The sequence below is a fragment of the Oncorhynchus gorbuscha genome, linkage group LG10, assembly GCF_021184085.1.
Source record: "Oncorhynchus gorbuscha isolate QuinsamMale2020 ecotype Even-year linkage group LG10, OgorEven_v1.0, whole genome shotgun sequence".
Lineage (NCBI taxonomy): Eukaryota > Metazoa > Chordata > Actinopteri > Salmoniformes > Salmonidae > Oncorhynchus > Oncorhynchus gorbuscha.
The window spans coordinates 15,550,692-15,568,594 of NC_060182.1; the positions used below are offsets into that span (position 1 = coordinate 15,550,692).

Genomic DNA, 17,903 nt, shown 5'->3' on the forward strand with positions numbered 1-17,903 from the left:
CTTCCCTTGTAAATGAAAAATAAACAAACTATAGTTTGTGTACTCAACAGGTTAACTAACGTGGTTAAAGCCTACTACTCCCTACATACCCTTTTAACAGACACCCACTCAACTCACCAAATATGCAGACCAGACATCTCTACTATGCCATTAAAAAAAGTTTGTGTGTGTTGGCAGTGGACTGCTGGGATGGTCCAGATGGAATGCCTGTCATCTACCATGGACACACCCTCACCACCAAGATTAAGTTCTGTGACGTCCTGGCGACCATCAAGGAACACGCCTTTGTGACGTCTGAGTGAGTCTCCATGTGCTCACAGTCTTTGTGTTTTGTATGCTTGAGTGATACTCAGTAATCTACTGTCCTCTAAAGAGAACATGACATTTAAATGAGAAGTTCACAAAGGGGGGGCCTTTCCACCACACCTTTCACCTTGGACGTGCTGTTGACCTCTGACCCCTCTCCCCCTCTTACTCCATCCCCAGCTACCCCATCATCCTGTCCATAGAGGATCATTGCAGCATTGTGCAGCAGAGGAACATGGCTACCTACTTTAAGAAGGTCTTTGGAGAAATGCTGCTTACCAAGGCTGTGGACATCTCCGCCGACGGATTGCCCTCACCCAATCAGCTTAAGAGGAAGATCCTCATCAAGGTCAGAGGTCATGTGGATTTGGAATTAAAGATGTTTGTGTTGTCATTTTAATGTACTCGTGGATCATAGCATCTGCTAAATGACTTTATAAACCAACTGCGGTCTCGTCACTCTTCCTCTCCCTGTCTTGTGCAGCATAAGAAGCTAGCAGAGGGCAGTGCCTATGAGGAGGTGTCCACCTCTACTCCCTACTCTGAGAATGACATCAGCAACTCCATCAAGAATGGCATTCTCTTCCTGGAGGACCCCATCAACCATGTGATAACTTTTTTTCCTATCTATCTACAGTGAGCTCCAAAAGTAGTTGGACAGTGACACATGTTGTTTTGACTCTGTACTCCAGCACTTGGGATTTTAAATGATACAATGACTGAGCGGTGCTTGTAAGACCATGAGACATCCCATCTGTGGTGAAAGGTGACAGAGGTAGAGTGGTGTTTGTCAGACCATGAGACATCCCAAAAATTGGTCTTCTCACAAAATAATCTGTAGCGTCTGACTGGTTTGGCCTACAGAACTATTATGACCCCTCTATGGAAAGATGACTCTCACGAACAGTGTTTTGCTCTACGGCCTTCACAAGTGTCGAGACTCGTCTGACGTTGGTACAGCTGATCTGCCAACTTGTGTCTGTAGCGTCCAAACCTTTTGGGTTACACACTCTCACGAACATGTACATGTTGGATATTTTGCTCTAGGATGCCCACAGGCCTCAAGACTCACCTGAAGGTCCCCGGATACCAGTTGAAAAAATGTATGGATGTACACTACCGTTCAAAAGTTTAGGGTCACTTAGAAATGTCCTTGTTTTTTTAAGAAAAGCAAATTTTGCTATTGTTAGCACAGCTGGCCTTCTTTAGACTAGTTGAGTATCTGGAGCATCAGCATTTGTGGGTTTGATTACAGGCTCAAAATGTTCTCTTGCTCAGTTGTGTACTGGGGCCTCCCACTACTCTTTCTATTCTGGTTAGAGCAAGTTTGTGCTTTTCAGTGAAGGGAGTAGTACACAGCGTTGTACGAGATCTTCAGTTTCTTGTCAATTACTCTCCTTCATTTCGCAGGAACAAGAATAGACTGACGAGTTTCAGAAGAAAGTTCTTTGTTTCAGGCCATTTTGAGCCTGTAATCGAACCCACAAATGCTGATGCTCCAGATACTCAACTAGTCGAAAGAAGGCCAGTGTTATTGCATCTTTAATCAGGACAACATTTTTCAGCTGTGCTAACATAATTGCAAAAGTTAATTGACTTACCTAGTTAAATAAAAAGGTTCTAGCATATGTTTTATCCTTTTTATTTAACTAGGTAAGACAAGAATAAATTATTATTTACAATGATTGCCTACCGGGGAACTGCCTTGTTCGGGCGCAGAACGACAGATTTCTACCTTGTCAGCTCGAGGATTTGATCCAGCAACCTTGCGGTTACTGGCCCAACGCTCTAACCACTAGGCTACCTGCCACCCCTACACTCTAACCACTAGGCTACCTGCCACCCCTACACTCTAACCACTAGGCTACCTGCCACCCCTACACTCTAACCACTAGGCTACCTGCCACCCCTACACTCTAACCACTAGGCTACCTGCCACCCCTACACTCTAACCACTGGGCTACCTGCCACCCCTACACTCTAACCACTAGGCTACCTGCCACCCCTACACTCTAACCACCCTTCTGTAGCTCAGTTGGTAGAGCATGGCGCTTGTAACGCCAGGGTAGTGGGTTCGATCCCCGGGACCACCCATACGTAGAATGTATGCACACATTACTGTAAGTCGCTTTGGATAAAAGCGTCTACTAAATGGCATATATTATTATTATTATTATTATTATTTAACCACTAGGCTACCTGCCGCCCCTCCACTCTAACCACTAGGCCACCCTTAAATAGATATTCCTTAAACAATCTGCTGTTTCCAGCTACATTAGTCATTTACAACATTAACAATGTCTGTACTGTATTTCTGATCAAGTTTATGGACAAAGAATGAGCTTTTCTTTCAAAAACAAGGGAATTTATAAGTGACTCCAAACTTTTGAACGGTAGTGGTTGAATATATGTAAAAAAATGCAGAAAAGATGTAGGAGAGACACTTCAGCACAAACTTCCTTTTTGATATTTTTTGGGGACTATCTGTTCCATGAATCTGGTTTTCAGTGTGTTACATTTTTATTTGATACTTCAGGGGATCTTAAACTCCAATAGCTAAATGATCCTTGGTATGACCTTAAAACAATTCCATATAGTTTAGTAGAACCCCCCCCCTTATTGTAAATAAGAATATAATATATTTCTCAACTCTTCTATGTTTAATGTAGTTCTGCGTAGCTCAGTTGGTAGAGCATGGTGCTTGTGGATGGATGCTACCATGATTACAGATAGTTCTGAATGAATCGTGAAAAAGTTAGACGCTCAAATATTGTACCCCCAAGACATACTAACCTCTCACCTTTACAGTCAAATCTGATTAATAACAGGGGAGGTTAGCATTTAAAAAAATGTTTTTTAAATGTTATTTATGCCTCTAACTTTCTCACTCATCATGATTCATTCAGAATGGTCTGTAATCATGGTAGCTTCCACGTTAATGTAGCAGTGTTTAGAAACATATTTTTATTTACAATAACAGTGAATCCAAAATGACACAATACATTATTTACCATCAATTTATATTGTGCACAAAATAATCTGAAACACAACCAAAACATTGGGGGGGGGCTATGTACAAAGTGTTATAATTTGAAAAAGTTTCACAAGATATGGATGAAAAAACCCTCAAATAAAAGCTGACTTTAACCTTATAGTCACTGTATAATTTCACATCTGAAGTGCTGAGTACAGAGCCAAAACAACAACCAATGTCACTGTCCCAATATTTGTGTAGCTCACTGTACATGCCTTGGTTGTATGGTCCATAGCTCTTGTCACTGTTACCTTTTTTTAAGTACCTTTTTATAACTCAAACACCATCTCCCCCTCTCTCTGCAGGAGTGGTACCCTCACTTCTTTGTCCTGACCAGCAGTAAGATCTACTACTCGGAGGAGACATCTAGCAACCAAGGCAACGAGGATGAGGAGGAGCACAGAGAGGTAAGGCATTGCGGTACAGTGGGGGGAGTCGGGGGTGCAAATAAATAGGCTGAAGCATGTCTGCATTTACCCCATTGGGCTAATCATTAGCCAGATCTCATGTGTTCTCTTAAATGAATCAATATGATAACTAGTTATGTCCCAAGAAACTTGCATAAACATATACAATCTAGGCCTACGTGTTCATTTTTCCCCCAACATGTTATCTGGTTTCCACTACTCTTGCTCAACCAAAAATATTATCTCATCACAATTTAAGTCATTCAAATAAATCATTTTTAGGTAGTGAGGCGTTGTACCTCAAGTCACCCTACAATTGACCGGTGTTACATTTAGCCCCACTCTCCCCTATGCACTCAGTGAATTGCTGAGCAGAACATGCTTAACCATGCTCATGGGTTTAAAATGGTGCAGTTTGTGCATATTTAGGAGTTGAGAAATAAATGAAGTAGGAATGGAAAGCTGGGATTCCCCTCTATTTTTAATTTTATTTTTAATTTAATTTTTAAATATTTTATTTTATTTTCCAATTACGAACATTCAAAACAAAAGTGAAAAGATATTAGACAACGATAGGACAAAGTGACAGTAACAGACGAACGTAACAAAAATAAATTATATAATTATAGTTATATAAACAAACATACAATAATAAAAAAATATATAAAAAATAAATAAGGAGACATTGGATCACCTGCCGTAGGCTACATAATATACATTACGTGTGAAACATTGAGGATTATATAGAGATTCAATCAATGAGATGTGGGGGGAGATTCTCCATATAGACAAAAGGTTGTCAAATTCTTTAAAATGTCTTTAACTTATTCCTCAAGCAGTAAGTGATTTTCTCCAAAGGGATACAACTATTAACTTCCGAAAGCCACATTGCAACTGGCAGGGAGGAATCCAATTTCCATTTCAAGGCAATACATTTCTTGGCAATCGCTAGCAATATTTCTGTTAGCTTTATAGTATGGCTTTGCCTAAGATTGGTTTTAGTAAAGTTACCCAGTAGACAGACCTCCGGGTTTAAAGGGAATGCAACCCCGTGAATTGAGGATATGGTATCGCATACCCCCTTGCCAGAAGATTCCCCTCTTTTTAACAAAAGCCATTAAAACTGCTGTTTTTTCAATTGCAATAATTGTTGTGCATTGACTGCATGTCAGAATGCAGGTTTCCCTTCCTGTGGCTCTTATAACATGAATGAGCCACGGAGAGGAATATTTATCTAGCATAGAACACAACAACAAGCCGACTAGGTTAAGAAACTACTCTGGGGTTGTTATTTTTTCTATGAATTACTTGTTTTGTTTGCAGATAAATTACAGGTGGAATGTTCTAGGCAAAATGCTCCTCAACAGAGTTTCATGTTCCATATTTTTTTATTGTGTAGAGGCAATGACTTTGCAGTGGCGCATCACCACAGCAAAATAAAGGCAGCAGACACTCTGCAGTACAGACAGGACAGAACATCACTTTATGTGCTTAATGGTTTCCCCAACTCTGTCCTCGGGACTCCAAGGGGGGCACGTTTTAGATTTTTGGCCTAGTACTACACAACTGATTTGACTAATCATCAAGCGTTGATCATTTGAATCAGCTGTGTAGTGTTGGGGTAAAAAAACAAATGTGCCCCCCTCGGGGTCCCCAGGACAGGGTTTGGGGAAATGCTGCCATAGGGGTTCCAACATTAAACTCTAGCACTCTCTGTCTTTCTAGGTCTCTAACGGTATGGACCAACATATAGCAGAGAAGTGGTTCCATGGGAAGCTGGGTGCTGGTCGCGACGGGAGACAGATAGCTGAGCGGCTGCTGTCGGAGTACTGTCTTGAGACGGGCGCTCCCGATGGGTCCTTCCTGGTCCGGGAGAGTGAGACGTTCGTAGGAGACTACACCTTGTCCTTCTGGTAAATCTCCCCTACTGTACCCCCACCCTCTACTAACTCCCTTCTCACCCTTGTTCCTAGCTCACTCTGAACCTGCCTCACCCCACTCCTCATCCCTGTTCCTAGCACACTTACCTAACCCCCCTTCTCCTGACCTTCTGTCTCCTCACCCACCTCATTGCTTGCATCACATAGTTCAGATAATACTTGTGCTGTATGTTCTTGAGGGCTAGCCCCCAAATCTACGGTGCCCATAGGTTTGCTACACTGCTAAACCTTGGACCTGAAAAGTCAATCAATCCAAATTGTTGTCCTATTGATTTTCTGTAGTAGCCAGTCACAGTGTAGGCTAGGCTGCTGGTCTCTCTGCTAATGCATGGGACAGGACTGAGTAACTGGGATCATCTCATTTCAAATCAATGCATGGGACAGGACTGAGTAACCGGGATCATCTCATTTCAAATCAATACCTGGTCTCTGTGCTAATGCATGGGACAGGGCTGAGTAACTGGGATCATCTCATTTCAAATCAATACCTGGTCTCTCTGCTAATGCATGGGACAGGACTGAGTAACTGGGATCATCTCATTTCAAATCAATACCTGGTCTCTGTGCTAATGCATGGGACAGGGCTGAGTAACTGGGATCATCTCATTTCAAATCAATACCTGGTCTCTCTCTTTCACTGTCCACACAGGCGTTCAGGCCGGGTTCAGCACTGTCGCATCCACTCTCGCCAGGAGGCGGGCAGCCCCAAGTTCTACTTGACCGACAACCTGGTGTTTGACACGCTATTCGCCCTCATCACCCACTACCAGCAGGTAGCGCTGCGCTGTAACGAGTTTGAGATGAAGCTGACTGAGCCTGTGCCCCAGACCAACGCCCACGAAAGCAAAGAGTACGTTCAGCTCTCAAGGCTTCAGTAGTCATTCATTTCAATCTCATGTGTGTCGGTGATGACTTTATGAAAGGAGAAGGAGGGTAGGAAGGAAAGTAGAAAGGATGTGTGTGTATGTTCTAGGTGGTACCATGCCAACCTGTCTCGGAGCCACGCTGAGAACATGCTGATGAGGGTTCCACGTGACGGGGCGTTCCTTGTCAGAAAAAGGGCAGAGCTAAGCTCCTTTGCCATTTCTTTCAGGTGAGTCCCAAATATAGAAACAAACGACGAAACAAAAAGACAGAATTGTTTGTTCTGGTTGTAACTGATGGGTGAAATGCAGCATTCCGGTATTAGTTACTTGATATTAGGAAAGTTGACATATGTTACCGCCTCACCAGCTTGCTAGAACTTGTTATGAAAGCCAGATGTTCAGAGTACTGAGCTAGCTCAGAGAACAGTGACCTAGTGCAAGCTTCTATGCCTTCTACCCATTGAAGATTTTCATGAGAAAGGAAGTGGTAACTGGTTTTGAAAATATTTTACTGGTGGCGCATTTATTATTATTATTTTTATCCTACGGTTGGCAACCTAAGCCACAAAATCGTAATATGGGACGGCAAGGGCTCTAAATAAAAACATGTCATTGGTAACTTAATGGCATTATGTAACTTTATGGGCGACCCTACCAAATTCACATAGAAATGTGAGTTATAGCTCTATTCAACTTGAATGCAAGTCTAAGATGTGGTAGATCTATTCTAGATGCACTTTCTATGCTTCCCTTTAAGTTTAGTTTGTGTATCTTCACTTTTGGTTTTGTACACCTGCTTCAAACAGCTGTAACAAGATTTTTGGTTAGGTAAAATATATTTCACAGCGGTTTAGACGGTACGATGATTCTCTACGCTGTACTAGTTCTCTACGCTGAAATTAGGCGAACTATTAGTTTTTGCAACCAGGAAATGACTGAGCGATTTCTGCACAGTGCAACTTAGGCAGACAATGTGATTTTATTAGCACCACAGTGTGTGTATTTTACACCAGGTAGTCAAAGATCAAAGCAGTGACCAACTCGAGACGTGTATTAGATCACTAGTATAGCTCACGCAGCCATCCACCTGGCCTCTCGAGACACGTGTTCTCTATTAGATCACTAGTATAGCTCACGCAGCCATCCACCTGGCCTCTCGAGACACGTGTTCTCTATTAGATCACTAGTATAGCTCACGCAGCCATCCACCTGGCCTCTCGAGACACGTGTTCTCTATTAGATCACTAGTATAGCTCACGCAGCCATCCACCTGGCCTCTCGAGACACGTGTTCTCTATTAGATCACTAGTATAGCTCACGCAGCCATCCACCTGGCCTCTCGAGACACGTGTTCTCTATTAGATCACTAGTATAGCTCACGCAGCCATCCACCTGGCCTCTCGAGACACGTGTTCTCTATTAGATCACTAGTATAGCTCACGCAGCCATCCACCTGGCCTCTCGAGACACGTGTTCTCTATTAGATCACTAGTATAGCTCACGCAGCCATCCACCTGGCCTCTCGAGACACGTGTTCTCTATTAGATCACTAGTATAGCTCACGCAGCCATCCACCTGGCCTCTCGAGACACGTGTTCTCTATTAGATCACTAGTATAGCTCACGCAGCCATCCACCTGGCCTCTCGAGACACGTGTTCTCTATTAGATCACTAGTATAGCTCACGCAGCCATCCACCTGGCCTCTCGAGACACGTGTTCTCTATTAGATCACTAGTATAGCTCACGCAGCCATCCACCTGGCCTCTCGAGACACGTGTTCTCTATTAGATCACTAGTATAGCTCACGCAGCCATCCACCTGGCCTCTCGAGACACGTGTTCTCTATTAGATCACTAGTATAGCTCACGCAGCCATCCACCTGGCCTCTCGAGACACGTGTTCTCTATTAGATCACTAGTTTAGCTCACGCAGCCATCCACCTGGCCTCTCGAGACACGTGTTCTCTATTAGATCACTAGTATAGCTCACGCAGCCATCCACCTGGCCTCTCGAGACACGTGTTCTCTATTAGATCACTAGTATAGCTCACGCAGCCATCCACCTGGCCTCTCGAGACACGTGTTCTCTATTAGATCACTAGTATAGCTCACGCAGCCATCCACCTGGCCTCTCGAGACACGTGTTCTCTATTAGATCACTAGTATAGCTCACTCAGCCATCCACCTGGCCTCTCGAGACACGTGTTCTCTATTAGATCACTAGTATAGCTCACGCAGCCATCCACCTGGCCTCTCGAGACACGTGTTCTCTATTAGATCACTAGTATAGCTCACGCAGCCATCCACCTGGCCTCTCGAGACACGTGTTCTCTATTAGATCACTAGTATAGCTCACGCAGCCATCCACCTGGCCTCTCTAGACACGTGTTCTCTATTAGATCACTAGTATAGCTCACGCAGCCATCCACCTGGCCTCTCGAGACACGTGTTCTCTATTAGATCACTAGTATAGCTCACGCAGCCATCCACCTGGCCTCTCGAGACACGTGTTCTCTATTAGATCACTAGTATAGCTCACGCAGCCATCCACCTGGCCTCTCGAGACACGTGTTCTCTATTAGATCACTAGTATAGCTCACGCAGCCATCCACCTGGCCTCTCGAGACACGTGTTCTCTATTAGATCACTAGTATAGCTCACGCAGCCATCCACCTGGCCTCTCGAGACACGTGTTCTCTATTAGATCACTAGTATAGCTCACGCAGCCATCCACCTGGCCTCTCGAGACACGTGTTCTCTATTAGATCACTAGTATAGCTCACGCAGCCATCCACCTGGCCTCTCGAGACATGCGTTACAGCATCTGCTCTTGCATTACTGACTGGGTTGTTTTGAAAATGTACAGGCCAGTTATTGGTCTAATTACAATGAAAAGCATCTTCCATGACAATGGGTTCTTGCCACTCGTCTTGGCATCCTCTTTCTTTACGGGGGTTTGGGTTCAGATTGCTGTGAAGCACCTGATGATTAATGCATGCAGCAGGACACGTACGTGTGTGTTTAACCCTGTGTTGTTGTCCCCTCAGGGCAGAGGGGAAGATCAAGCACTGCAGGGTGCAACAGGAGGGCCAGACAGTGGTGTTGGGGACGTCGGAGTTCGACAGCCTGGTGGATCTCATCAGTTACTATGAGAAACACCCGTTGTACCGTAAGATGAAGCTCCGCTACCCTATCAATGAGGAGACGCTGGAGAAGATAGGCACCGCTGTGAGTGGACCACACACACTTCATGTTCATGATTGTTGCTGTAGTCAATGTAAGTGAGTTGGATATCCTCTGAACTGTCATGTATTTGTCAGGAGCCAGATTACGGGTCTCTGTATGAGGGGCGGAACCCTGGGTTCTACGTAGAAGCCAATCAGATGCCCACCTTCAAGGTAAGACTGCACCGTTTCTTTGATCTCCTGTGTGTTTTCATCCTGTCTCCTTCCCTCTCTTTGCAAATGTAACAATGCAAGGTGTGTGTGTGTGTGTGTGTGTGTGTGTGTGTGTGTGTGTGTGTGTGTGTGTGTGTGTGTGTGTGTGTGTGTGTGTGTGTGTGTGTGTGTGTGTGTGTGTGTGTGTGTGTGTGTGTGTGTGTGTGTGTGTGTGTGTGTGTGTGTGTGTGTGTGTCCTAACCCCTTCACATTGGCCTGCAGTGCACAGTGAAGGCCATGTATGAATACAAGGCCCAGAGGGATGATGAATTGTCCTTCAGTAAGAATGCCATCATCCAAAACGTGGACAAACAGGAAGGAGGATGGTGAGTGACATCACTCACAGGAAGTCAAGTTCACCATCAAAATCATCACAGAGCTACATGAGTTATCTGGAGTTCGTTATAGAACATCCTTCTAGAGTAAACCCCATTCCGTGTGTGTGTGTTAACTCTCTCACTCAGGTGGAAGGGGGACTGTGGTGGGAAGAAGCAGCTGTGGTTTCCTGCTAACTATGTAGAGGAGATCAGTCCTTCAGCTGTGGAGCCAGACAGATCAGTAAGGCCCTCTACCCTGTAGACGCATACTGGGATACGCATCAGATAATCCCACCTGCTAATAATCCACATTTTACAGCCACTAGTCTATGCTATGACTGTCATTTTCTAGCATCGTTTATAGCAACAACATGTAAAATGCTGCTGTTGGGTTTTTCGATTAGCATTCACGTCTCACCTCTCTCTCTCCCTCTCTCTCTCTCTCCCTCTCTCCCTCTCTCTCTCTCTCTCTCTCCCTCTCTCCCTCTCTCTCTCCCTCTCTCCCTCCCTCTCCCACTCTCTCCCTCTCCCACTCTCTCCCTCCCACCCTCTCCCACCCTCTCCCTCCCACCCTCTCCCCTCTCTCCCTCCCACCCTCTCCTCTCCCTCTCCCTCCCTCTCCCTCCCTCCTTCCCTCTCCCCCTCCCGCCTCTCCTACAGCAGCTGACAGAGAACAGTCCTCTGGGAGACCTGCTGAGAGGAAGTGTAGATGTGTCTTCCTGTCAGATTGGTGAGTGACTCCTCCCCTTCCTGTTTCTATCCTCCTGCAGATGGCACGGTCACCTTGCCTTGGGAAGACCTCTAGATACTTGTATCTCCCTTTCTGTTCTTTGTCTCTCACCACCCACTCTCTGTGGGGTTATCACTGTTCCATCTCTCTCCCACTCTCTGTGGGGTTATCACTGTTCCATCTCTCTCTGTGTGGGGTTATCACTGTTCCATCTCTCTCTGTGTGGGGTTATCACTGTTCCATCTCTCTCTGTGTGGGGTTATCACTGTTCCATCTCTCTCTGTGTGGGGTTATCACTGTTCCATCTCTCTCTGTGTGGGGTTATCACTGTTCCATCTCTCTCTGTGTGGGGTTATCACTGTTCCATCTCTCTCTCTGTGGGGTTATCACTGTTCCATCTCTCTGTGGGGTTATCACTGTTCCATCTCTCTCTCTGTGGGGTTATCACTGTTCCATCTCTCTCTCTGTGGGGTTATCACTGTTCCATCTCTCTCTCTGTGGGGTTATCACTGTTCCATCTCTCTCTCTGGTGGGGTTATCACTGTTCCATCTCTCTCTCTGGTGGGGTTATCACTGTTCCATCTCTCTCCCACTTTGTGTGGGGTTATCACTGGTCCATCTCTCCCACTCTGTGTGGGGTTATCACTGTTCCATCTCTCTCCCTGTGGGGTTATCACTGTTCCATCTCTCTCTCTGCGGGGTTATCACTGTTCCATCTCTCTCTCTGTGGGGTTATCACTGTTCCATCTCTCTCTCTGTGGGGTTATCACTGTTCCATCTCTCTCTCTGTGGGGTTATCACTGTTCCATCTCTCTCTCTGTGGGGTTATCACTGTTCCATCTCTCTCTCTGTGGGGTTATCACTGTTCCATCTCTCTCTGTGGGGTTATCACTGTTCCATCTCTCTCTCTGTGGGGTTATCACTGTTCCATCTCTCTCTCTGTGGGGTTATCACTGTTCCATCTCTCTCTGTGGGGTTATCACTGTTCCATCTCTCTCTGTGTGGGGTTATCACTGTTCCATCTCTCTCTGTGTGGGGTTATCACTGTTCCATCTCTCTCTGTGTGGGGTTATCACTGTTCCATCTCTCTCTGTGTGGGGTTATCACTGTTCCATCTCTCTTGCGCTCTCCCTCTCGCCCCCTCCTTCTCATCTCACTCTCTCTCTCCCCCTAGTGGTGCGGCCTGATGGTAAGGGAAGCAGGCTGCATGTGTTTTCCCTCCTCCCAGCTGCCTCTCCGAGGGCAGGGCAGGTCTTAGACATCGCTGCCAATACCCAGGAGGAGCTTAAGGAGTGGGTCATCAAGATCAGAGAGGTCACCATGACATCAGAGGCCAAGGTATGGAAAGAGTCATTTGTAGTAAATGTGTGTATACCATGTGGAGGAATACTTCCTCAGAATCTGAGTCTTGTGGTTATCTGTGAAGTAATGACTGTGTGAGTAGTGTCAAACTGAGTCATGTGTGTGTGTGTGTGTCAGCTGGAGGAGGGGAAGATGATGGAGAGAAGGAAGAAGATCGCTCTGGAGCTGTCTGACCTGGTCATCTACTGTAGACCTGTACCCTTCGACGAGGACAGTAAGGACACGTCTATACAGTTAAACACACTGTCACACACACAAGGATATCTCACCCCCCATCTTCCCTTGCTCCTGTAGAGATTGGGACAGAGCGGGCGTGTTTCCGGGACATGTCTTCGTTCCCGGAGACCAAGGCAGAGAAATATGTGAACCGGATCAAGGGGAAGAGGTTCCTGCAGTACAACCGGCTGCAGTTGTCCCGTATATACCCCCGTGGACAGAGGCTGGACTCCTCCAACTACGACCCTCTGCCCATGTGGCTCTGTGGATCCCAGCTGGTTGCGCTGAACTTCCAGACTGCAGGTACAGAGGGAAGGATGAGTTGTTACTGAGTGAGAAGGGGTAGGAGAGGGGATTTTTCCTTATTCTAAATTATTATTATGATTATTATTTATTATTATTTATTTTTTAATGGTGACTGGTTTTCCTTTAACTTTTTGAAGATGACTGACTGAACTTCTCTCCTCTCCAGACAAGCCCATGCAGATGAACCAGGCTCTGTTCATGTTGAACGGGAGGAGTGGCTATGTCCTCCAGCCACCAATCATGAGAGACGACAACTTTGACCCCTTTGACCGACACACACTGAGGGGCCTTGAGTCAGTCACCCTGCAGATAGAGGTGTGTGGTCTTCTATCCTCGTCGAAATCCTCAGAGGTCCCCACATGGATTGTAAAACAAGGAAAAATCTCCCTCAATGGGACATTTCCCATGTCCCCATGAGGACATCGGCTATCTTGAGCTTAGGGGTTGGGGTTAGGGAAAATGTTAGGTCCCCATGAGGACATCGGCTATCTTGAGCTTAGGGGTTGGGGTTAGGGAAAATGTTAGGTCCCCATGAGGACATCGGCTATCTTGAGCTTAGGGGTATTGGGGTTAGGGAAAATGTTAGGTCCCCATGAGGACATCGGCTATCTTGAGCTTAGGGGTTGGGGTTAGGGAAAATGTTAGGTCCCCATGAGGACATCGGCTATCTTGAGCTTAGGGGTTGCGGTTAGGGAAAATGTTAGGTCCCCATGAGGACATCGGCTATCTTGAGCTTAGGGGTATTGGGGTTAGGGAAAATGTTAGGTCCCCATGAGGACATCGGCTATCTTGAGCTTAGGGGTTGGGGTTAGGGAAAATGTTAGGTCCCCATGAGAATCTAAAAACATGTGAACGGTCTGTTTAAACGGTCTGTCCGCTCCAGGTGTTGGGTGCTCGTCACCTGCCTAAACACGGTCGTGGCATCGTGTGCCCCCTGATCGAGATCGAGGTGTGTGGTGCAGAATATGACAGTGCCAAGCAGAAGACTGACTCAGAGGGTGAGGAACACATCTTACACGAATACTTCATTCAACCAATCAGGTTCTTTACATCTAGTTGGTTAGTTGAACCAAGTGTTATTTCGAAGAGAAGGGTCCTAGGTTTTAGGGCAAGGATGTAGTGATGAGTTTGGAATTAAGCTTGTCATTTCCTGTCCAGTTATGGGAAAACAAAGTTGTACAAATAACTAAGGATTGTGTGGCAACCTGATGGACAAAACATCCCCGAGTGTGTACACGCAATATAAGTCAATGGGGACTTGGCTGATCTAGTCTTCTCTCCATGTTCTCCTCAGCGGATAATGGTCTGAACCCCACGTGGCCTCGGAAGCCTTTCCAGTTCACCGTGTGTAACTCTGCCTTTGCCTTCCTGCGCTTTGTGGTGTATGAGATTGACATGTTCAGTGACCAGAACTTCCTGGCTCAGGCCAGCTTCCCCATCAACAGCCTCAAGACAGGTAGGTGTCATATCGCACCAACATCCACTCGGATTGGCTGAGACAATTATGATGAGCCCTGGCTCTCTGACTAGCAGAATAGTTTGGCATTTCATATTATCATTCTTTTGGCATTACTAGACTCATGTCTGTGTGTCTCTGTGTGGTGTCAGGCTACCGGTCAGTCCCTCTGAAGAACAGCTGTAATGAGGATCTGGAGCTGGCCTCTCTGCTGGTGCACATGGACATCACCCGGAGCAGGGTGGGTACTGGACTGACTCCACCATCACTGTCATTTCCCATCACACATTGACAGTTATTCACTAGGGCCGGGATGGTACCAGTATCGCGTTACTCCTTAGTATCCTGGCAAGGAAACAAAATAACTTCTTTAGAGGAAAACATCCCTAATGTTGGAAAACAAATCTCATTATGTTGTCATCCAGAATCACATTTATTTTCCAAGCTATAGTGCACATTATTTTACATACAGCAGGTTTTTAAAGGACCATAGTGTTATCTTTGTATTGGAAAACACATTACGTTACTGATATCATCCCTAATATTCCCTTATTTTCTCTCCCTCTACTAGGCTGAAAATGGGGAGGTGCTGAGCCCGTTCCTGCCGGTAGGAGGTGTCTCTGCAGCGGTGGTTACCCAGACAGGGCGTGAGCGTCTGGGGGAGACAGGCTCCACGTCCTCAGCCTCCTCCATGTCCCCTCTGCCCCAGTCCCCAGCAGCCCAGACACAGACACAGGCCTACAGAGGCAGGGAGGGCTCCTTTGAGGCCCGCTACCAGACACCTCTGGATGACTTCAGAGTATCACAGGAGGCTCTGCTGGACCTGGACCCTCAGAACAGGAGGTATGTGTAACTTCTATCTGTCTGTGTTGGTGCATTTCAGTTTTGAGATTTTAGCATGTCCTTGCTTGCTCTCTCTCTCTATCTCTCTCTCGCTCTCGCTCTCGCTCTCGCTCTCTCTCTCTCTCTCTCTCTCTCTCTCTCTCTCACTCTCTCTCGCGCTCTCTCTCGCGCTCTCTCTTTTCCTCCCCCCCTCAGGATGATGCGCAGGACCAGAGTGGGCGGAGAAAACCGCGTTTAGGCCGGACCAATCAGGGCGCATTCCAACCACCCCAGCTCCTCCCCGTACCGATGATGTCACTGACTGCTGTGAACACTGTTTCTATGGAAACGCCCACCACCGCTTTGGCCTACATTTCAGGCAGCTCTCCCTTGCTGTTCTCTTTCTCTCCACTGTGTCCCCCTCCTGGAGTGAGTGTGAGGTGGAGGGGGCGGGAAGGGAGAGAGAAGACGAGGATGACAAGAAAAAAATGATACGTGAAGTTTCAGCCCTCGGCTAAGATGTCGGGAGATGGTGATTTTGGCGTGCTCGACTCGAGCGCAAAGGTTTGCGAGGGAAACAAGAATGGAAGAGGGAGGGATGAGATGAGGGAGGGAGCTGTGAAGGTGTCAGTTTGAAACTGTTTTCCACGTTAGGTTATTCTTTTTCTCTTCTCTCTGGCGTATATGAGTATATATATTTATTCTTGCTGTGCTGTTGGCCAGACGACGGCAGCAGCCAACCTGCTCTTAAAGAGCTTCTGTCTCCATGTTTTTTAATTATTTTTATTTAAACTTTTAAACATTCATGTGATTTCTTTTTTTAATGTGTAAAACACGAGGGCTCTCTGTGGAGTAACTCAAGCCTTTATATACACACATAGGCTTTTCTTATTTTGCCAAACTTGCATTCTGAAAACTACGGATCATTCCGTTGCCTGCCTTGTGATGTAAAAACAGTCACACTCTCACCCCCTATATACTATACAATCTGGAAAGCTGAAGTGTAACAGATTCCGTGATAGAAATATAAAGGTAATTGAGCTGACGAAAGCAGCCTCTGCTAACACGAGAACATTGCCTTTAAATTCCAATCACGCTGTAAAACGGAACTTCGGCAGTGTGTCTTGAATAGAGCCAACCCCCCCCCCCCCAATATAGAACTTTATCAATGCTACCCTATTTGGAGATTAGCATGGCATTATTTTCCTTTTTTAGGATGCCATACTGCATTGTAGAGTGCTGGAACTGGGCTAGCCTGTCTGTCCCTGAAAGCAATGCTGTGAGTTCAAATGCTTGTGATGAAGTCACATCCTTAATGTTTTATTTCTGTTTCAATGTGGATATATGGTGGAAGGAGGAGAGACAGGGTGCCACTGGAGGCAGTGTGTTGTATTCAGTTCTGCCCACACGTTTACAAGACGCTTGGTTTTAGCAGACATTCCAGTGCCAGCGCAGAGCGAAGTTTTTGTTTTTAAATCATGTTTTACTGTAGCAAGTGTCTACAGTTTCTGCTCTGGACTTCATTACATTTCCACTTGGAATGAAAGGCATTAGTTATCTTTGTTTACCTATGTGTTAAAGTTGTCTAAATTGTAGACTGTCATTCCTCTTAAATGTACCGTCTTAACTGGTTGAGGGGCTTGCATGTAGATAATCTTAGAGTAGAGCGCGCTAGGAAGTCGACTAACCTAATTAAGTGCAGTATTGCTGGCCGAGAAGGAGCTAACTGAAATCCTATAGACAGTATCGATTGAAAGGCTATTCATAATGTTTGTAGGTCGGTGGTTCTTGTATGCATATTATTCAGCTGAGGGGATGTTTGTCTTTTCCATTGCGGCGTTCCGGAGATTCCAGATGCTCCCAAAGATTCTTTCAGTACTGCTGATTGATAGACTTCTGTATTAGACTTGCAGAGACATGAAGGGGTTAAATCACTGGTCTATAGTGACATGATTCAGCCTGCAGGGGTCATAACAGCACATTTTTTATGTATATCGGTGTTGTTCCTGAAAGCTCCATTGATCATTCCTGACTGACAAACGCCCCCAGTTGGTGGTTTAATGGAAGTTGCTCTCAGCAACCAATCTAAGGTCATGTGCTTACCCCCACAATAGTTTAGGCTGGGAGTATGGGACGCCGGAGTGATTTCACTTGATATGCAATGCCCCTCTTGAGCAGACCATACTCTAAAACCAGTATTTAGAACGTTATGCCATGGAGGGAAACTCCTTTTGAAGCCATATGGAACATGGGGGTCGGAATTGAATACCTAAGGTCTGAATCTTGCCACCTTTTGTTTTGCAGCCATTGTCTAACTTTCACGGTAAGGTTGGGGGAACGTGTGTGTGTGCGCACACACTTTCTCCGTGTTGCCCCTCGTGCTACATAGCTCCTAATGCTGACCAGTGTGCTTTCTTCCATGGGCCTCGATGTACACGACTATATATCTACATTGTTATTTCAGAAATCCTGTTGTCATCCACTGTTTCTTTTGATCTAGACACATCACAATTGTGACTGGTCTCATTTACAAACCAAGCCTTTCTGTATTGTGCCTAAGCTATGGAGAAAAAGTATTCATTTTCGTTTTGCCTTTCATATGCAACATATTCAAGCCTGAGAATTAAAGTACTTAATCAACTATGATTGGCCTGATCTTGTGCTTGTTTGAATATAATGCATAGACCTATGAATAAAAAACTAT

General features: G+C 45.7%; 1 protein-coding gene across 2 annotated transcripts in view; it reads left to right on the forward strand.

Annotated features, from left to right (window-relative positions):
- Positions 1-17,845, forward strand: part of plcg1 (phospholipase C, gamma 1) — a 37,265-nt gene extending 19,420 nt beyond the window's left edge. The window contains exons 13-33 of one of the 2 annotated variants that reach the window (XM_046364993.1): positions 178-298; positions 487-655; positions 791-913; positions 3,646-3,747; positions 5,473-5,660; positions 6,337-6,537; positions 6,661-6,780; positions 9,601-9,781; positions 9,874-9,951; positions 10,213-10,316; positions 10,455-10,548; positions 10,968-11,037; positions 12,212-12,375; positions 12,517-12,613; positions 12,694-12,918; positions 13,088-13,236; positions 13,805-13,919; positions 14,216-14,377; positions 14,530-14,618; positions 14,949-15,220; positions 15,416-17,845. In XM_046364993.1, coding sequence (XP_046220949.1) covers positions 178-298; positions 487-655; positions 791-913; positions 3,646-3,747; positions 5,473-5,660; positions 6,337-6,537; positions 6,661-6,780; positions 9,601-9,781; positions 9,874-9,951; positions 10,213-10,316; positions 10,455-10,548; positions 10,968-11,037; positions 12,212-12,375; positions 12,517-12,613; positions 12,694-12,918; positions 13,088-13,236; positions 13,805-13,919; positions 14,216-14,377; positions 14,530-14,618; positions 14,949-15,220; positions 15,416-15,458 — 2,867 coding nt within the window. In that variant the 3' untranslated portion in view covers positions 15,459-17,845. The remainder of the gene's footprint in view (positions 1-177; positions 299-486; positions 656-790; positions 914-3,645; positions 3,748-5,472; positions 5,661-6,336; positions 6,538-6,660; positions 6,781-9,600; positions 9,782-9,873; positions 9,952-10,212; positions 10,317-10,454; positions 10,549-10,967; positions 11,038-12,211; positions 12,376-12,516; positions 12,614-12,693; positions 12,919-13,087; positions 13,237-13,804; positions 13,920-14,215; positions 14,378-14,529; positions 14,619-14,948; positions 15,221-15,415) is intronic. The other variant, XM_046364994.1, reaches the window with a different exon arrangement.
- Positions 17,846-17,903: the final 58 nt, after the last annotated feature.